At 35.6% G+C, this 21,648-nt stretch overlaps 1 protein-coding gene across 3 annotated transcripts in view; it reads left to right on the top strand.

The window, feature by feature from the left end:
• The window catches only part of RNF180 (ring finger protein 180), a 164,360-nt gene that overhangs the window by 111,092 nt on the left and 31,620 nt on the right, over positions 1-21,648 (top strand). For all 3 annotated transcript variants that reach the window (XM_072958605.1, XM_072958606.1, XM_072958604.1), the window contains exons 5-6: positions 6,407-6,632; positions 17,370-17,495. In XM_072958605.1, the coding sequence (XP_072814706.1) occupies positions 6,407-6,632; positions 17,370-17,495 (352 nt within the window). The remainder of the gene's footprint in view (positions 1-6,406; positions 6,633-17,369; positions 17,496-21,648) is intronic.

Here is a 21,648-nt window from a genome sequence, read left to right as displayed (position 1 = left end):
AATAGTGGCAAAGTCCAGCAAGATTGGCTCTAGAAATACCAGTTAAGTCTAACAATTTTGTTGTGTCATTTAGGATCCCTATTACCTTATTGATTTTCTTTCTGGAAGATCTGTTCAGCGATGTTAGTAGGGTGTTAAAGTCTCCTCCTATTATTGTGTCCCCATCAATTTCTCCCTTTATGTCTGTTAGTATTTGTTTTATGTGTTTAGGCACTCCTATATTGGGCGCATGTATGTTAACAACTATAATTTCCTCTTTTTGTATTGATCCTTTTATCATTATATAGTGTCTGTCTTTCTTTATCTGGAGAAAACTATAATTCGAAAAGATACATGCACCCCATTGTTTATAGCAGCACTGTTTATAATAGCCAAGACATGAAAGCAACCTAAACGTCCATCGATATTTGAATGGATTTTCATCTACAGAGAAATAGATAAAGAAGATTGGTATACACACACACACACACACACACACACACACACACACACCGTGGAATACTGCTCAGCCATAAAAGGAATGAAATAATGCCATTTGCAGCAACATGGATGGACCTAGAGATTATCATACTAAGTGAAGTCAAACAGAGAAAGACAAATTTACAATATTACTTATATATAGAATCTAAAAAATGATACAAATGAACTTCTTTACAAAACAGAAACAGACTCACAGACATAGAAAACAAACTTTTGCTTACCAAAGGGGAAACAGGGAGGGAGGGATGAATTAGGAGTTTAGTAGCAGATACAAATTACTGTATATAAAATAGATAAACAACGAGGTCCTACTGTATAGCACAGGGAGCTATATTCAATATCTTTTAATAACTTACAATGATAAAGAATTCATTCTGAATCACTGTGCTATACACCAGAACTAACACAACTTTGTAAATCAACTATACTTCAAGAAAAAATAAACAAACTCTTCCAGTGGTGGAAGGGTGGAGATTAGCTCTGGAGTCTTGCTCTTAACCACTGCCCTACTGTCACTTCTTGAAAAAAAATAAGTAAAGAAATAAGGCCAAATATATCAGCATTTACAATAATTTTAAATAAACTGTCACTGCTGCTTTGCTTTCCTTATTATTAATAAAAATTTTTGACCTATTAATTTCTATACTAATTTTTATTGACTTTTTAAAGATTGTATTATTTATCAGCTTATTGTCTCCTTTTCTTACACTGAAGCCTCTAGAAAGTAACTTTAGTATGTCTGGTTGACTTTGTAGGATAATTTCCATGGGGCCAAAAACAATTGGACATTTGGGCACTTATTGTATTAATTTGCTGGTTATGATGATGATACCTTGATATTTCTAACTTCCCTATAGAGCGTATCTAAATTTTCATTTTTGTTTTTACCTCCATCATTATCATTATCAGTTAACATTTATTATCTGCTAGGACTATTCAGAGTATATTAACTCAATTAAGAATGTGGGATGAAGAGTGTTACTTCAGACCCAGATTAGCTGGGTTGAAATTCTGACTTCACTACTAGTTTCAGTAAGTGAGCTGTCTATATTTGTTCCCTTTGCTCTAGAAAATGATGATAATAATAGTACCTACTTCATAGGAATTTTGTGTTGAGGAAATTAGTTAATATGTACAGCTTTCAAGTTATTTCTAAGTCTGAAAGAATTTAGTAGGAAACATCAAATAAATGTTTACCTCTGTGGTAGATGCACTGTTTAAGAGCGAACATGTTTTGCCTGTGTTCATACTACTTTGGTTGATGAATAGGTATTTCTTTTAGAATCGATTTTAGTCTAGCTTCTCATAACATTCCTTCATTTTTAGTTCTAATCACGGGAACTACACAGAGGAAAATTACAGTCTCTCACACAAATCTTGAATATCTTGTCTCCTCTTAATATTTTTCTGAGTGAATATCCTCAGTCTTATAGTACTCTATATGAGGTATGTAATTGGGGGTGCTGCCCTGAGCTTCAGTATATTTCTATGGATAACTCTAATTTGTGTCCCTCAGAATATGATATGATCATATACAACGTTAGGCACGTAACCTCACGCTATACTGCAGTTCGCGTTTCACTTGCTTTTTGAGTAACCACATCTAGTCAGTTAAATCTCTCTCTCTTCTTTACATTAATTGTTTTCAGCTAAGTTTCATTCATCTTCTATATATGCAGTCCATTTTAGAGTTTTATTTCAGTCAGGAACTTACTAAGTTTTTTTTTAATCTTGACTCTGCTGTCTAGTTTAGCCTAATTTACATTTTTATATTATTTGCTAATGGCATACCTCGTTCCAGAGAGGAGTTTAGTTGTTTTTAACTAGCCAGCCATCTTTCATGTTCCCTCCCCATTTCTGATAAGCATTTTTGAGGTCTCCATCTATGGTAATTGAAATGTTGTGGAGATGAAGATGAGTTCATAGGCATACCTATTAAAAACTTCCTTCAAAAAAACCCAAAAAACCTCCTTCCAGGTTGACATTTTATCTTTTAATGAGCAATTTTTAAAATAAAACCATTCTATCCAACAGTAAATTTATTATTATACAACCATACGTTTCTCCAATTTGGAGAAAAGCCAGTGGAGTTGTATCCCTGAGGTAGTTGGGGTTTTTTTTTGTTTTTGTTTTTGGCTCCTTGCAGAACAGTTCTTATTACCAGATATGTGCAATTCTCTGGATGGTGAAAACTCTTAACCCTCTTCGGTCCCTTTAAATAATCCTAGATGATGATGATCCTAGATGACTTTGTGTTATATCTGTTTTGGGGATTAAGTCACTTAGCTCGATTAATAGAGGAATAGTTTTTAACCTCATTTTCTATTTTCAAACTTCTGCCTTCAAGTTTATTTCCAGAATAATGTTGTGTTTTAAATAGCAAGTAGTTTGTTTCTTTATGTATATTTTAATGAAATTAGTCACTTTTGTTATATGTATAGGGTTAAACTATTTCATAGAAATAAAATTCTGTACAAATATTTGGGCTATAATTTGATCTAAGAGGTTCTTCAAATTATGATTTTTTTATGCCGTGGGTTTCTTTGAGGTTAATTATTTCAAATCTCAAGACATAATACTGAGAGTGTATATAAACAAAATAAGCTTTCACTATGAAATAAAATTTAGGTAAGTAAGCATCTAGGTCCAAAGATGTTTTTATTATCTGGGGTGCCCAAATCAGTACTAATTGTCCATTTACCACTTTCCTTTTTCAAGTTTCTTTTAAGTTCAAGAGAGAATAGTCATATGACAATAATTATGAGAAAAATTGGGGATTTTGCTGCCTTTCCAGGAGTTTTTTTTATATTATTGTTCAAATCATAGCTACAAGCTTTCTGTTGGTGAGGGACAGTTACTTCCTATTCTCTCTGTGTTAACCTTTACGTATGTTATATGGGATTTCACAGAATGCTTGTTTCCTAGCTGGAGATAACCAAAAGGCCTGCAAGAATACCTAAGAAGACTAACAGAAATACCCACAGGAAGATACAAATCAATACAATATTTAACAAGCTGAACCTATGAGCATTTTGAGAATGTGATCATCGTAAGCAGGACCTACTTTTATTTCATTGGGGAAAAAACTGTGTGCTTGTGTATGTGTGTACACATACATACATACATATTTTTTCATTCCCCATTATTACCTTAATATTCTTTTGTGAGAAATAGAAAAGAATGGGAAAATAAAATTTATTATGAGGAAACAGACAAGTAGTATTGACAGCGAACAACTTTAGGTAGAATAGCAGTGAAATCCTTTGGGGAAGTTGATATTTAAACTAAGATTTTAAAAATGAGGTAAAATTAGCCATATTAGACAAGGCCATGCCAACTAATTTTTGTTATGTAACAAATCACCCTAAAATTTAGTTGTTTAGAACAACCACCTATATTCACTCACAGTTTTCTGAGTTGGCAGTTGGATCTGGGCTCAGCTGTGATGGCTTATTTCTGTTCCACATGGTGTCATCTGGGCTCACTTGTACATTTGCAGTTAGGTGATAATCCTTGGCTCTGCCCACACTTGTCTGGTGGATGGCTTGTTTCCAGCAGTCACAGTGGTGTTAGCTGGACCATATGTCACTTACTATTCAGCAGGCCAGCCTAGGCTTGTTCATATGGTAATAGACTCAGGGTTTCCAAGATCAGCAAGAAAGGATCATTCCAATGCACAAGCTTTTGTTAAGCCTTTATTTGCATCATGTTTGCTAATGATCCATTGGCCAAAGCAAGTCACATGGCAGAGCCCAAATCCAGAGGGTGGAAAAATAATCTCCTCATCTTAAGGAAATGCCTATGGGTGCACATAGAGAGATGGGAAGAATGTTACCTGTTTCATAATCAACCACATAGAGTAAGGGCTTTTTGGAGGAGGAAAGCATCATGTCTTAAGGCCTTAAGACAGGAAAGTGATGTGTTTGTTAAGCTAGAAGACCAGTGAATTGGAGAGTAGCTCAGTATGGAGGATAAAAATGAAGGTTGGAACTAAACCATGCAAAGTCCAGTGGAGCACTGAAAGGAGTGTTATCTTATTCCAAATGTAAGAAGGCACCATTAAGTAGGGGGCAAGAAAGAAAGAGATCCTAGTCTACTTAGGAAATGCTGCTGAAAGACTGATGAAGGTAAGTCAGGAAAGCATCCTAGATTTGGCTGAAAGCATTAAGATGAAAAGACTTCCTTTACCAGATATTGAGGTTTATTATAAGGCTACAGTACGAGATTGTAATTATGGCATAGGAATAGACAGTAAAATAATGGAACAAAATAGAAGCTGACTCATGCCTCTTTGGCCTCTTAATAACAACATGGCACTTTAGAACAGTGGAGGAAAGCAAGTCTTTGCAATAAATGAGCTGTACCAATTAATAACTACATAAAAAATAAAAATGAAATTTACCCCTAATTTACACTATACATGAAAATCAATTTCAGTTAGATTATAGGATGATGAATATTATTAAATGCAATATACTTCTATCTTAATGACCTTGGGAAAGGGTAAGAGATCTTAAATAAGATACAAAAAATATTAACCATAAAGGAAAAATGTTCTTTAAAATTGTGAACTTCATTTCATCAAAAGACACTGTGAGAAGAGTGAAAAAGCAAACCAGAGAAAAGGAAAAATATTTGCAACACATCTAACCAGTGAACACAAATAACTAAATGAAATAAAAATGCTTACAAGTTTATAAGAAAAATTAGACAACCAATAAAGAATCAGCTAAAGACTGAAATGTGTCCTTCATAAAAACAGAAATTACCAACAGGTGGCAGAATGAGCCTGGCAGAAAGAACGCAAAGCCATCTGGATAAATCAAATAATAGCTTATCCAGTAGAAAGGTTTCTATGTATTCTCAAGGTTCTTTTTGGCTCATTTATATAACTTTTACATCTCATGTAACTTAAAAATATTTATTCAACCCGAGGCCCACTCAAATTCGTCATTGATCTCCATATTTCGCAACCATCAAAGTGAGGAGAAAAGCTGCTCCTCCACAGAGATTCCCATTGTGCCTCAGTGGACGGAGGTCAGGCCGGGTGTGAGGAAAATTTCTGTAGGCTCTACAGAGCCTGTGAAAAAGGAAGAGGAGGAGGTTAGCTGTGGTTAATATTTCTGAATATTTGTTATGTATCAGGCACTGTGCTAATAAACACTACATGGATTACCTCATTTACTTCTCACAGCATCCTGAGATGAGGAAATTGTAATGTTAAATAACAGGAATTCTGCTACCAGACTTGTGCTGCCAACTTGAATGCCTCTTTTCCTAACTACTTAGTAGCTTCTTTCCATTTGGAAAGGAGGATGGGCTTATCATATTTCCCAGCTGCAAGGCTTATCCCAAAATTACTGCAAGTTTCCTTGGCTTATCTACTTCCTGACATAGCTTTGGCTTTGGCCTTTTCCTGGCTTTGAAGTCCAGGAAGGTGCAAAATAGAATAAAGAATGTTCCATGCATGATATGAAGATGAAGTTTGATACCCTTGCCCTCACCTCTCTTCATGTGGGTGCCCATGCGAGGCTCTGTAACCTTGGGACAGTCAGCTTACTTGTTGTGGTGGGAGAGGGATAAATGGGGAATCTGTACTTCTGGGACCTGACGCTTACTTAAGTGCTGGTTAAATAGAGATACAGGTATACTTAATGTGTTTAGGTACTGTATTTTAATATTTAGCATTATATAAAGATACTAAAAAGAATAATAAAGACTTCTGGGTTTTTCATCTATGTTTCCAGTTTCTTCTTACTTTCTAAGGTAGCATTTCTGTCACTTTAATTACACCTCAGAAACAAACATACATGCTTCTCATAAATATTTTTATTCATTTTAACCAAATGTAAAGTCAATCTCTCTTTCTCAAGGAAACCAATCAAATACTGAACTAAGAAAAATTGTTTTTCCTCATGTTTTGCAGACTTTGAATAATGAGATGAGCACAGATGATGACAATGAATATGCAGAGGAAAAGGAAGGCTACATCTGTGCAGTGTGTCTGGATGTTTATTTCAATCCCTACATGTGTTACCCTTGCCACCACATCTTCTGTGAACCCTGCTTACGGACTCTTGCCAAAGACAATCCTGCAAACACTCCCTGCCCATTGTGTCGGACAATTATTTCCAGAGTCTTTCTCCAGACAGGTAACTCTTATCTTTCATTAACACAATTGCCTGATTATTCTATCTCTTTGTTCCAGTTCTAAAGGTACTTTATGAATTATTATGAGAAAGTTATTGAAAATCATGCACAGCATAATTTGTTACTCTCTAGTTTATAGAAAGGTGCTTCCCCAATTCATTAGAACTTTGTAAAAATCATAGAATCATAGGTGAGAATAGTTTATCTCTACCACTCTACTGCTGAGATCTTTTCTAAAACATCCCAAGTAGTTGTTGTTCAGCCTTTACGTGGACATCTCCAGTGTCATGAACATTCCATTAAAACTTGAAGCAGCCCTTTGTATTATTTATTCCTTATATCTGCCTTCCACTACTCCTCATTCTTGGGCCCTTTTCCCCCTCTGGGATCTCAAAGAGTAAATCTGTAAATACTTGAGGATAACTATTATGCCTTTCCCTCAAACTTTGGAAGTGAACCTTCTTACTGTTCTTAAGGTCTTTCTTCTTAAACTGGAAAGTAAAAAAGGAACAAGAATTTGTTTACCTAATTATCATGTAAAGATGAAATGTAACACAATATTTAAAGTATACTAATGGAGAGAGGAAAAGTTTAGGGAGGAAATTTCTATATCCACATTGTCACCTCAACCATAAAGGAGCCAAATGAGGATTAAAGTGTGTACTTTATTAATAGTAAAACTGAAGATAACACATGGTACATTTTTCTTCCCCAAATGAAAATCCAAGGACGCATCTGCAAGGAAAACTCAGTTTATGAAAATAAGCTTTGCAAACCTTAACCTATCCAGCTGCATGAAGGCTTGTAAACCTGTCTTACAGGCTCAGTAATCATACAATAAAGAGAAAGTAAAGCTTTGCCTCTCTGATCTGCCTAGTGCTTGTAGACTGGAGCAGAACATCACTACCCTGAACTTAGACCGGGAGACACAAGAACGTGCCAAGCACAGTGACTCTACCCAGTAAAGAAATGTGGTGAGGGATGCCAAGCTGTCATCAGTGTCACCAGGCAGATCACTCTTCCTTTCATGAGAAAGAGAGAGGAAGGGGTGGAGAGAGGGAAGGAAGCAATTCCATGGAAGGACAGAAGCTTGCTGGAAGCTTCTCTTTCCTGGTTTACATTGAACTGGGAGAAAAGGGGGTTCTTTTCTTATACCAGATCCCTTGCTAGGTAGGTGCTTTGGAGTGAATGAAAGGCTAACAATAACACCCCTTTCTCAGTGATATCTCTGATCATCTTTGCAAGAAAGCATTTACTAAAAGCCTGTTTTGTTGGAAAGTATGTACATAGTGATTTAGACCGATGTCCCTGCCTTCCATGATCCATTTTAACATTGATAGGGATTTTAAAATTGCTTTCCTTGAGGTCTTAAAACAACAGTGACTCATGTCACTCTTGGTTCATTTATCAAAACAACAACGTCATACTTCCCTTTATTTCTAAAATTGGTTCTTATATAATAAATCTATTGGGAATATTTATTCCAATGGGGACTAAATTTGCTTGCATAGTGTCATTTAGAAGCTGATAATAATAATGGGAACAAATCACTTAGTTACTTATACCTCCCTCAAAAAGATTTAAGGAGTTTCAAGGTATATATTTAATGAAATAGCGAGACAAGGGAATTTATTAATTGCAATGGAATGTAAAGACCAGGTGAGGGTGGATGGGCAGATGCATAAGCCATATGGCCCTACATGGTAACTACAACTAAATGAAATATTTGGTTTTAATATTCTGGCTGCCTTAGGAAAAATAAAGTAAGCATACAATTAAATGGTTCTCATGATCCTTGAAAAGAAACATACCAATCCCTAAGGATAAGCAAAGGGTTTTCCAGCACTTTAAAGGAAAATTTTTATTTGATTTCTAGGCATATTGACAGACAGAGTAGGCAGTGTCCTCAAAGCAAATGCAATACCAGGTTTTCTAAAATTGTATCTTATGATGTTCTTTGATAAGAGCTGAGGGCGTATCAGAGTATAAATGAGGGAAAGCAACATCACTAGTAGCCAAAAAAATATGGTCAGTTTTCCTATAAAAATAATTTTTAAAATTATATAATTAGCACAATTTCGTTATAGAAAAATCAGAACATATAAATAAATTTATAGGCTCACAATCTTCCATAGTCCTACCATTTAAAGACCACATTTAGTGAGTATTCTTCCAGAACAGTTTATATACATACACTTAATCATTTTTTACCAAAAAAAATGAGTTTTGTATGTAAAGCTTTTGCCCTACTTTTATTTTACTTTAAATTCTTGTGATTGTATCATGGTCTACTTAAGCTGTCTACTATTTAGATGTGTATTTATCATTCATTTCTTTGCTGATATATTTGGATAAATATTTGCACACATCTCTGAACACTTCCTTGTAATTGATTTCCAGGAGTAGAATTGGTAGTTAAAGCCTATGTGTGTTTTAAGGCTATGTATTTATTACAAAATTATGCTCCAAAATTATTGCAAGCAGTAGAATACAAGGGCTTATTTTCTTGATACTCTGGACTACCCTTCTTTTCCTTCTAAATCCCTTACCATGCCCTTTGCTGATTTTTCTTTTGATCTGTTCATCTTTTTATTCTTTATTGCAAGAGGATTTTTTTAATTAGTATCAGCTTTTGCCATGTGTGGCCACTTTCCTGTTTTCTCATATGTCCCTGAATTATGTTTATTGTGTTTTATGAATGTGCAAAACTTCTATATTTCATGTAGTCTTATGTAGCAACTTTTGTCTTTATTATTTCCAATTTCAGCGTTAGGTATTAGAAGGCCTTATCCACTACAGAATTATATAAACAGTCTCTTTACCTATGTTTATTTTTGGTTTTCATTTTGTCCTCATTTCCCCACACTTAACTCCAGTCTGTGTATTATGATGTGTGGTTTGGTTAAGAATAGAGTACTTTTATTCCATATCTTTAAGCATTTATTCCAGTAACATTTGTTGAACAATCCATTTTTCCTATGCTGACTGAATTGCACTTTTTAAAGTAATAATAATTACTAAAATGTATGTCTGTTCCTTGGCAGCTGTTCTTTTTCATTCATATTTTATCTTGTCCTATACCATATACTTCAGTCTTAAAATTATTCTAGCTTGTCTGCTTTAATAACTCACAAAAGAATTAATCTTATAAACTATTTGGGGGATAATTCACATCTTTAATTGACATTATTACAATATTGAGTGATTGTTATGGCATATTGCCTCTCAACACATTTCTGTAATTTCCTTCCTAATAAGGCACAGTTCTTATTAGCTGTATGCCTGTATATTTTGTTGCTGCCATTGTAAATGAGATTTTTTTTCCTCTTCTGGTTTCAGCTCTTTTGTTGATATTTTGAAAAAGTCAGTTTCTAATCTTAGACTATTCTGTGAACCTTACTGAACCCTGAGAGTTATTTATTAAGTGAATGAATTATCTCAACTACCTAATGTCACCATTCCAATTGTGTACAAACCAGGGGACAGTTATTGTCAGAGGTTAAAGTGGGAAAGCTGTCATTTTCTAAAGGAACTCAAGACATTTGGCCAATGAATAAGGGGTTATGTTGTAACATAATTTTATTAGAGTAGCTCAATGGATAGAGATATAATTAAATTCCTCTCAGATTTATTCCACAGAATGTACTTTAGCAAAATAATTTTAAACCTGAATTGTGACATTCACTAGTTATGTGATTTTGCTTAAGTTACTTAACAATGTTAGATGTGATCTTGGTAAAAAAGAACTTGACACATTAGGAAAACAAAAAAATTGTAGTAGATAACCATTGGTCACTAATTAGTATCCATTACATCCTTCTTCCTTCCTAACATAAGACCCTAATAGTAGATCTGTTCAGGGAGTTGCTACATGCTGCATAACAGGATCTCTGGCCAAGGAACAGAAAAAGCTGTGGCTTACAAGCTTTAAATGGAGTGGGGGTCATCCAAGTGAGGGGGAAGGAATCCTTCCACCAAGGAGATGATGGTTTTGTTGTGAGGGAAGGCATCATATTTTCCTGAATTGACTTTCTGATTGAAGCCTTCAAACCAAGCATGTCTTTTCCCCTCTTGTGGACTGACCCTGGAGGCAATCCTCATATAGGCAATCCTACTGTAGACTCAGTGTTCCTTGTTCAGGAGTCCCAGTCCATGGTCATAAGGAAGATGTAAGTATCCCAGGTATTGCATAGGGAGCCACAGGGTCAGTGCAGCTTAACACACAACTCTGTAGTCTCAGCCCATTCAGATCACCCAAGACTCAGTGAGGAAGATTTCTACCCTTGTTCCACTCTTTTCCTTCATTCAACCTCTATCTCCCTTTTGACCACCCACCCCAGGCCACTGCTCTTGTGCCTTAATGTGGTGGGAACGAGGTGCTGATAAGCAGATGTGCTGGTGACATCCACTGGAAAAAGGAAAAGAAAATGGCTAAGTCTTCACATTGTGTATTGAAGTCCCTAACTAAGGAAATGGCATTTAAGCTAATCTAGGATTTTAAGCATGAAGTAGGCCTATGATTTTTCACCAGGGATATTTTGGCACAGTAATAGGAGGATGCTACTGACATCTGGTCAGCAAGGACAGGAATGAGAGATATCCTGCAGTGTTTGGTCCAGGGAAGAATTATCTTGTATTCTATCTGACTTTTAGATGTCCTGCTGGGCTTTATCCAGGACATTACAGCTCATCCTAAAGAACATCATATTTCCTCTTTTTATCCACTGTGACACTGTGGTCTTGGTCTATTGTCCCTATTCCCATTAAGAACATTTCATACCTTCTTGTATTCTATACCTTGAAGTCTGTCTTTTAATTCTTACGCTAATAATAGTTTTGTTCTTACATCCATCCATGCCTCAACTCCTTCACTTTTCTGTTCATCTTGTACAGAATAGTCACTGCCTCTAAAATTCGAACTCATTCTTTATCAGGACTATGTACTTCATGATGTCTTTTAGTATCATCAGTCTTAAGCTTTAATATATGAGGATAAATCTTATTTTATTATTAAAAAAAGAAATAGAGAAATAGGCATAATGTTTAGAGCAGTGTTTCTCAGATTTCTGTCATTTTCATACCACCTTTACAATTTTTACTGTATCCACATACCACCTGAACTATTTTTTTACTTAAGGGTTTTCTTCCTATGAATGTACTTTTGAAAAGATACTTATTTTAGCCTCATCCTTAATAATGTATTTGTGAATTTATGTGTTTGATGTATTACTTTATACATCTCTTCTAATATACACTAAAATTAAATTGGTAACTATAAAAAATTTTTAATTTTTCATTCAGTTTCACCTCAAATCATTTCACATATGTCTAATGCTTTGCAAGCCAGGTCTTGAAAAACATTGCCTTTCATGTATGGAGGTTAATATCTAGGGGAAAAAACCTGAAAACAGGAATATTTAAAACAGTCCCTGGGGATCCGGAGTGGAGGTAGAGATAGGAGGGAGTCAAATAGATCATTTCTTGTTTTCATTTTGGTTTTGGTTTTGAAGCCCTTTTATATCATTGGATTTTTTTAAAACATAGACATGTGTTACTTTGACAGTTTTTAAAAATAAATAAGCAGACTGAGCTGCAGCATTGAATATGGCATGGGCAGGGAAGATAGAGTCCTTTTTCTTTTCACACAGAAAACAGACAGAATCATGGATTCTTTGAAGTCACGGATGGATGCTGGGATAAGCTTTTCAGGATCCTAGTATATCTCTATCCATAGGCTTTCAAAAGCCTTTTTCTAAATCGTGAAGTGTAATTTTAAATACAAAATAATAATAGTATACATCATAGCAGCACAAAATGCTTAGCATTTTGTCTTCATCATAGTAAGAGCTCAATAAATGTTATGGTTGAATTGGGCTTAATTTAATAGATCTCTTCTTGGCTTTATTATCCCTCTAACAGAGGGTAAACTATTTATTCTTGGGTAATGAAACAGTTATTTGAAATGATTCTTCATTCTTCAAAGTCATTAAAGGACATCAATAAGCACAAAGTAAACACAGCTACCTGAGGTGAAAGCTTGAACAAATGCTCTAACCCGAGAAGATCTCACTTAACAGTACTAGCAAATTGCTCCCTGGCCAGAGGGTTAAAAAATGATTGAAACAACTCTTTCCTTATTCTGGTACAAAAATTATGGGTATAAAATATTGCATTACCAAATATTAAGTAGAATTATTACATTAAAATGGATAAATCTTTAACTATAGCCTATCTAGCTAATAAAATAGGAACTCCCAAATGTTAATATCAGTTAAGCATAAACTATATTCTGTAATGACTCACATATTGTTAAGTACATAACTCCACTTTGACAAAGCATCAAATACATAATTTTGGCTTGGGTTTGGTTTGGTCCCTGTGCACATGCCTCTGTCATCAGGCTACATATTTAGTTGGAGAATGGGGCTTCCTAAGCTAGATTTTAACTCTGGACAGTTCACTATGGAAGGGTATGAAAATCTGGTTAAAATTTATCTTTAGAGGATACATAGGTAAATATTCATCTGTACTGAATGAGATAATCCTGGTTGGCCTCTTCCTAACACGCTGAGTTCCTACTGATCCCAAATAACATAGGACATGCAGTTACTGGGAGACCTTGCAGCCGCCCCAGGATGAGAAACTGTCAGGTCTGAAGAGTTGGTTCTGAGACTTCCATTACTGGCATCTTTGAGTCAGCCTAGTCATACTCTGTTTAATATACGCTGTAATAGCAGACTCAAGTTTTCTCTAACTGGTGTTATTCCCCTTACAGGTGAGGATTTTTGGGTGCTCAGATGGGAACAAAATGAGCTGCACAGAAGAGTTAGGGTTCCTTCCAAGTGGGGCTATCTTGCCCTTCTTGCAGAAGTGCAAAGTAAGCATTGCCCTTGAAGCCCTGAACACAGTTTTAAGACAGTTTGTAGATTTTCATTGATACACAGTAAAGTGGACTCAAACGTCAATCAGCTCTTTTCCATTCCTGTGTAAGCAGAGGATCTCAGATCCTCTTGAAAGAGCACTCTAACTCCACTTTATCCTTGCTACTGTCCAACAACGCAAAGACAGCTGTCTTAGATTGTATAACCTTGAAAAATAGTAACATTAACATATTAAAGAACAAGAGTGAGATGAGACTAATCTAAAAATTCTAAAGATTATCTCACAAGAGTTTGTTAAACTAAAAGCTCTGTTTAAAAATGAGGGTTAAGCGTCAGCTGGTAAAGATTGTTTTGCTAGAAGTCTTCATTTTGATATAAGTGTTCACTGACTGGGACTCTGTTTCCCAATCTCGTCTGTTCCTTGCAAATGTTCGGGGAGTGGCTGCCACCATTCCTCCTGGAACCAAATAATACCTGTGAACAAGCATGCCCAGTGCCTACTGAAATGAAGGGAAGTTAGATTTTCACTCAGAATAAGATCCATCCTATGTGTATAATTCAAAACTCTTAGAGAAGTAGTCTTTTTTTACTTGTATTATAACATGCTACAAATTTCCTTTTTGTCAAATCTTTTTTTTTTGAAACTTGCATCTTTGGAAAAAGTGAAATATTATCTATTAACATACAACTCAAGGGAATTGTGGGGGGAAAAAGCTTTTATAATAATGAGAATTAATTTTAAGTGAGTAAAGAGGCCTTTAATAATCTAAATGAGGTGGCTGGACACATATATCCTAGCCTTTTAAATTAGAACATAATATTAGTGGGTCCGCCTAAATGACTGTGCCCTGTATTTATAATAATACTTGTATCACATTTCCTTCATTCATAAGACCCTAAGACCTGAATTAATCCGGTCATGGTACTCACCTTATAACTTAATGGTTACCTTTTTACTAGATAGGCATGAAATAGGCCTAGTACCTACATTAAATCCTATTTCAATTTTAACTCTTGTACTTAGCAGAATGCTTTAAAGTATTATTAACAAATATTTGATTAATCATAATTAGTTATTTAAATGTAAAATTACCCTATTTAAGCATAAAGCAGAAATCAAAGTTGCACCACCCTGTTGGCACTGCTTGTAGTTCAAAATTATCCTGTGTCTTTATTTTATTGTTTGCAATATAATACAGTGAAACACATGGTGTGATACCCTGTAATAATGTGAATTATGTTATGTAGTTGGTGACAGACTCTTAGCCAAATCAAAAAGACTAGAACTCCTTTATCTTAACAGTAATCTGCTATTTTTATGACAGTGTAACACAAAGATGCGGCTGTTTCCACTGGTACTGCCACCACATTTATCTAAATGTGCCATCTGAATAGACTTCAGAATCTTCCCAGGATATTCATGGTTTTGTCTTCTTCTGTCATATTCAATGATATGCAATATTGATTACGTCCAATACATTATAATATATATTGTAACAAGAAGCTTCTTCTCCCTAATAGGTAGGGAGGGAATAAAGGCAGTGTCTGTCCTTTTTCACTCCGAGCCCTGCATCTTCATCTGCTTTCAGATTTTACTCAGTGCTTTTTGCAAATAATTCTGATAAATGTAATGCTGAATATTTTATGTGTTGTCAAATCCTGCACTTCCAAGTTCAAATGCCACTAGAATAAGGCAGCACGGTTCTACAGAAAGAACAACATCCTTGGGTAAGGTCTGTACAGTTTATAGCACAGTAAGATAAGGTTTAACCCATTTAAATAAATTCAAATAATTTAAGAATAGAGGATTTAAGATCATTTAATCCATTGGTTATCAAATCCAACTGTGCATCAGAATCACCCAAGAAGCTTGTAGAAAGCAAAGACTACTTAGGTCACATCCACAGCAGTTCTGCTTCAAGATATCCAGACAAGTTCCTAGAATTTGTCTTTTAACAAGTTCCCTCAGTGATTTTGTTGCATAGCCAGGCTCCAGACAGGCATTTTGGAATCACTGATCTAAGTACAATACCCTGCAGACAGGAATTATATTTAATTCATTTCTATATTCCTAGCTAGACCAGCAAAGGCACACAGCAGTTACAAAATGAATGTTCGCAGGAGATAGGGCAGAGAGCGAGTACAAAGGGAAATTCAGCACCTTGTGACAGGTGCTGCGGTCACCCGCACATGGTTGGTTCTGGATCCTCTTTTCTCCAAAGGCCTTTCAGATCAAGTATAGTAAATCAAATCTTCCAACATCTCATAAGAGTACTTTATGGACACAGGTATTTATGTTCCACAGAATACTGTAGATACATCTCCCATCTCATTTTTCACATTTTAATAAAGTAATTTCTCTGGTCATCATTTTCTTAGGTATTACAGATATATTTATGAACCCTTTCTTGCTTTGGTGCATTAATTATATGGGTTTGTTCTACAGGTTAAAAGTGCATTGTGCAACAAGTTCCTTGAAGCTAGGAAACAGAAATACCACAAGCATCGTTATTACTCTAACTTTTCTCATCTTCCCTCTAAGACAAGTTTGATTTGTGGACAGTTATCAAAACCACAGTTATTGGAAGACTGTTACAAGAATGCCTTTGATCTGGTATACTGAATTCAGTTACACTTCAAAAGAAGTTTTCAGTTTAAGACAGGGCAGTACCAAGGCATCCTCTGGTTATTGCCATTTTAGAACATGACTACAGGCTCTCCAGAAGAAGGAAGAGGTGGAGGGAGAGAAAGGAGAGGAATATGAATTCTTGAGTTGCAGACTCTTCACTTTGGTTTATCTTACCTCCCACACAAAATCTACATTTACCCACTACACTGATTTTACTTTAAGGGCGTTTAGAAAGTTGCCTCCCTTGCCTGGAGCAGTCTATTTTTTTTTACATTGTTTCTTTTGTTGTTAAATGTAAATTTTATGAATCTGTTTTCCCTGTGAATTTCTTAGGTAAGAATCAATCCAAGGGAGTAATTAGGAACAATAGAGAAAATTTGATGTAACTGGTTTGAGCAGAAACTCAAAGCCTGAAGTATAATGGAAACTGAGAAAATAGTATAGGAATAATTGTGGGATGAAAATTGATGGAAAGACTAGTTTACTTCAGTTAGTAACCAACTCTACACTGGCCTCCCTGAGAACAGCTTCTCCATCAGACAGTTAGACTCAGATTGTGCCTTGCTTTCCATGGCTCATATATAGAGACTTTCTACTATTTAAAGTGAATGTCATCAGGCATGTCCTTTGATTGATGTGTGATTACTTCAAATGAATGTTTCCCTTTTCTCTGTAACTCATTAACAAGGCTCTAAAAGGTTGAGAATTTATTTCTACATTTTTTAAACTTCCTCACGTCGGCAGCAGTAGACTCTAAATGGTCCGCCCAACACATACAGGATGAAATAAAGAAACTATGAAGTAAGAATTTCTAAGGGTTTTTCCTTTTCAGTGTCACTCCTGAATCATGATTGCACTCTAGCTATTTATTGCTACACCCTTAACACATACCCCGTTTTTTGGTCTACCTGTTTATTTCCATCTGAGACCACAGTCGTCTTGAGAGCAGGGACCATGTCTCATCCGTCACTGTACCCTCCGTGTCTGGTGTAGTATCTGACATAGGAGCTGCTCACTAGGTGTATGCTGTGTGTGTAGGTGCAGCAGAGTCGCATCAAATTTGGAGGAGTTATGTTTGCTTGGGTTAAAGAAATAGTTGTCTCTACTTTTGTCTTCACTATCTTAAAGAGTTCTGAATTTATTAAAATACTATAACAATCATTTGACAAGTTCTTGCCATTTTATTCAAATTAATATTTTAAAATGCTATGTTTTTTGCTTTATTCTAGAACTAAACAATGCCACAAAGACATTCTTTACTGAAGAATATTTGAAAATAAAACAAAGCTTTCAGAAATCCAGCTCTGCAAAGTGGCCACTACCAAGCTGCAGAAAAGCATTCCGTCTTTTTGGAGGTAAGGAAGCTAATGCAAAAAGGAAAGGAAAGAAAAAAAGTCTGGTAACTCTTTTAAAGCTATTTTGTTTCTGCCTTAGAAATGTTAGTAGGAGTATATTTCTGCACTGGTCCATTTTAAGTAAGGATTTTGCTAAGTATCTTCTTACTGAAAGCTGCTGGTGTACTCATGAAGAAAATAGAAGCCATACAGTAAGAGCGAAAACTGAGAGAAATTCATGATTAAATTTACTTTGTCTTGCTGCAGGCAACATTTAATATGTAGATAATGAACTTCATCTCAAAAGTAAGAGAGTTAACAAAAGCTGTATTTGACAAAAGCACTAGTATTCCTTATAAAGATTCTGAACAACTCATTATCATGATTTTAGTTTATTTCATTTTAACATTGTACAGTTGTCCTGCAAGTTTAGGACAAGTGAAAAGTGTCAGAGCCTTGGTGTAGAGTGTCTCAGACAAGTGCAACAGACAAGGAATGTTAATTTCTGAGTTCACATCTGTGAACTGTCATAGAAATCTCTTACTTTGTTTCTGTTTCTGATTGTAAGATGGGAATAATTATTATATGCCCCACCTAATTAATATAGTTGTTTTAAGGATGAAATAAGCTGATGTGAAAACATTCTAAATTATAACTAATTGTGCTATACAGATACAAGGAATTACCAAATTAAGGGCAGGGCAATCTCTAATACCTTTTTCACGTTTGAGAATTTGTTACATGTAATGATGATCATACAATATAATTTTGTCTTTTATAAAACCATGGTAGTCAGAGCATGACCTGCTGTGCAGTTTTAGTATTTACCCGTTACAGTGTTATAGGGTCTGGTTGGAAATGTTCAGACATGGGGAACTCTTGATCTTTGGGGAGCAAGGGGACTTGTACGAAGAAGACCACTAAGATCAGTATAGCAGTGACATAGAACAAAAGGAAACAGAAACAGAACCTGAATTGTTGAGGCAAAAGATAAATTGAATTACAAAATCCCCAAGGTTTGAAGAAAGTAGTTTAAGGGCAGATATAACTTTATACCATAGTTTGAATAAAGAAAGTAGCTTAAAAACATTTTATAAGCACATCCCTATTTTATATTTATACCCACTATTTTATAAAGTGGTAACTGTAGAAACTTATTGTCCATAGATTTGGCATGGATACATTTTAAAATATATCACATTTAGCCCAAAATATAATATGAAATTAAATATAAGAAAATCCATCTTAAAGGATTTCATACCAAAGAAGAGAAAATTTATTATATGAATTATGCATTTTAAAAGTTTCGTTTGTATCTTGCCTTCCACCATACACCCAGATTTTAAAAAGAATGAAGCACCTTTCTGACAACTCCACAATTTCCTTCGTCTTTTTGTATTCTAGGATACCGAGGCTGTAAATTAGATATTTATTTCTTTCTGATTTCATCTTGTCTTCCCTATAGAAGTACCACAAAACTTAACTTTTCATAACTTTTATGGAGGAGGTTCAAAGTAGCTTTATTACACAACCTAATAACTCAAGAAATATATTCCAATCAGGACCTCAGCTGAGCTAAGCAAGAGCAGAGCTGTTAGGCTCAGGCAAACTGAAAGCACAAAGCCTTTAATCACTTGGTGTGGTGGTATAAGCGAGTCTAAAACCAGAGGAAATGCCAGCTCCCTCCCACTCCTGCTATTCTGTTTTCCCCATGGAGCAGCGCACTGGTCCAGGGACAGGTTGATCAGCACAGACATGGGGGTCATCTCATTGTTGAGGAAGCCCTAAACAAAGGCCTTGGCAGTTTCATGGGCCCTGAGGGGTGTATTTTTGTGTGTGTTTTTTTTTTTTTTTTTTGAAGGAGGAGGGATGGCAAAAGGGAAGGCTAGTAGTGAAAAGTATGAGGTACTGATTTAGAGTAAGGAAAAAGGTCTTAAATGATCCCCCTTCTACCTCTCTAAAGAGGCCTCACCGGGGTCCAGAAGAAGCCCTCTCCCCAAGGCCTCAGATAAAGGACCAGGAATGCAGCCGCTGGGACGAGGAATATAAATCTGAGCAAGAGCATCACCGGCTGCAGGCCTGGACCTTGGCTGCAGCTCTTTCAGAGACTGTGATGCACAGGCTGCGCCCCAGGTCAGGGGTGGGGCGGGCAGTGCTCTCCTGCGTGGCCTGCCAGGCAGTGTCTGTGACTGCTCGTGGTCCAGCCTGAAAAGCCCCACAGGTTGTAATCACGAACCAGACTCAGTTACCTTCTGCACTTCTTCTTTGTTTTCTTTCTGTTCCCCCTGAATTTTGTATTTATCATTTCTTTATACAAGTATATATACGTATACTTAATCAATGTCGTTTGATTTTGCTTGTCTTTGAACTTTTGCGGTGTTAATAGTATATGTATTCTATACTTGCTCTCTCTCTCAGCATTATGTTTCTTGGATTTGTCCATTACAGTGAGTGCAGCCACACTAATATATTTTTACTGCTATACTATAGTCCATTGTGTGAATATGGCACAATTTATCTGTTCTTCTGTTGATGAACAATTGAGTTATCCAGTTTTTTGTTGTTATAAACAACACTGCTATAAATAATATTTTCATGTCTCCTGGAGCGTATAAGTTCCTCTAGAATAAATGCCAGCAGAAAATTGCTGGGTCGTAAGAAAAACACGTGCTTTAACTTGATTTCCTAAACCAAACCATCTTCTTAAATGACTATTGATTTATCACCAGCTTTATCTATCACATTTGGTGTTTTCAGTCCTTTAGATTTTGCCAGTCTGATAGGTATAAGATGGTATCTCATTGGGGATTTAATTCCAATTTCTCTAATTACTAATGGGGACTTGTAAAATAACTTTACATGTGTATTGTCATTGAATTTTTTTATCTGTGAAATTCCTTTACGAATTTTGCCCATTTTCCTATTGATTGCCTTTTCTTGTTGATTTCTGAGAGTTTTAAAATATTTTCTGATGATTCTTTCTCGGTAATTATATGAATGCCAGGTATCTTCTCCTAGTTGTGGTTTGTCTTTTCACTTTATGGTATCTTTCAGTGAACCGTAGTTCTTCATTTTCCTTATCATCTTTCTGGCATATATTATCTGCCTTAAGAAATTCTGCTCTATCCCGTGTCATAAAGATATTTTCCTGTGCCCTTTTCATATAGTTTAGAGATTTTTGGAATTGATTTCTGATGGTATTTTCAGGGTTTTATGGGGTTTTGTTGTTGTTGTGTTACGGGGTAGGGATCCATTAGTTCGGGTATTTTTTCCTATTTAATTTTTCTGACCATCATTAACTGAAAATAATTCATTATTTCGCCACCAATCCACAGTGCTGATCTGTCGTATTTTAAATTTCCATTTGTGTGAGTCTATTTCTGAGGTCTTTATTTGGTTCCTTTCGTCTATATGTATGATCCTATACCAGTACCATGCTGTCTCAGCTTCTAAAGCCTTACAACAAGTCTTGATATCTTCCTTCAAACTTGTTTTGCTGCAAGTGTCTTGACTTTTTGAGGGGGGTGTGGGGAGAGCTCTTTGAATTTTAGAATCATCTTGTCAAGTTCCAATAACTATGTTGGATTGAGGGAGGGAGGTCCTTTCAGTGCGTGAGTCAGTGTGGGGAGAATTGACACCTTAATAACTTTCCCTATCCACTAAGTGGTTTTTCTCTTTTTTTTATTTAGATCTCCTGAGTCTTTAGTGTCTTATAATAAAATGTGATAATATTCTTTGCAGGTGTTTTGTACATCTTTTGGCTAGCTTTATTCCCATGTATTAGCTATGCTGTCGTCTTCTTTTTTCCTTCTCTGAGATTTGAGTGCAGAAAGTTGCACCAGTCCTGCTTCTTAATTTACAGCATACCATCATCACTAGTCTACGCATCCATTTATTTCCTTTTATCCCCATAGCCTACTTTCCATAGGTGTTGGGTTTATATAATGTGTATCTTTTTGCTTGTATTCTTAAATAATGTTTATTATTGTTTTCTGTGCATATATTTTTAATTTATAGAATGGTGTCATATACTGCATTCTGTTTATCTTTTTCATCTAGCACTAGGCTTTTAGAACCGTCCAGGTGGCTATGTGTACTTATAATCTGTGGGTTCTAATTAATGTTCTACTAAGGTGTGCATCTACCATACTTTATCAACTATTCTCTGACTGGA

This window comes from Vicugna pacos, chromosome 3 (assembly GCF_048564905.1).
Source record: "Vicugna pacos chromosome 3, VicPac4, whole genome shotgun sequence".
NCBI classification, from domain to species: domain Eukaryota; kingdom Metazoa; phylum Chordata; class Mammalia; order Artiodactyla; family Camelidae; genus Vicugna; species Vicugna pacos.
This window is presented reverse-complemented; position numbering and strand designations above follow the sequence as displayed.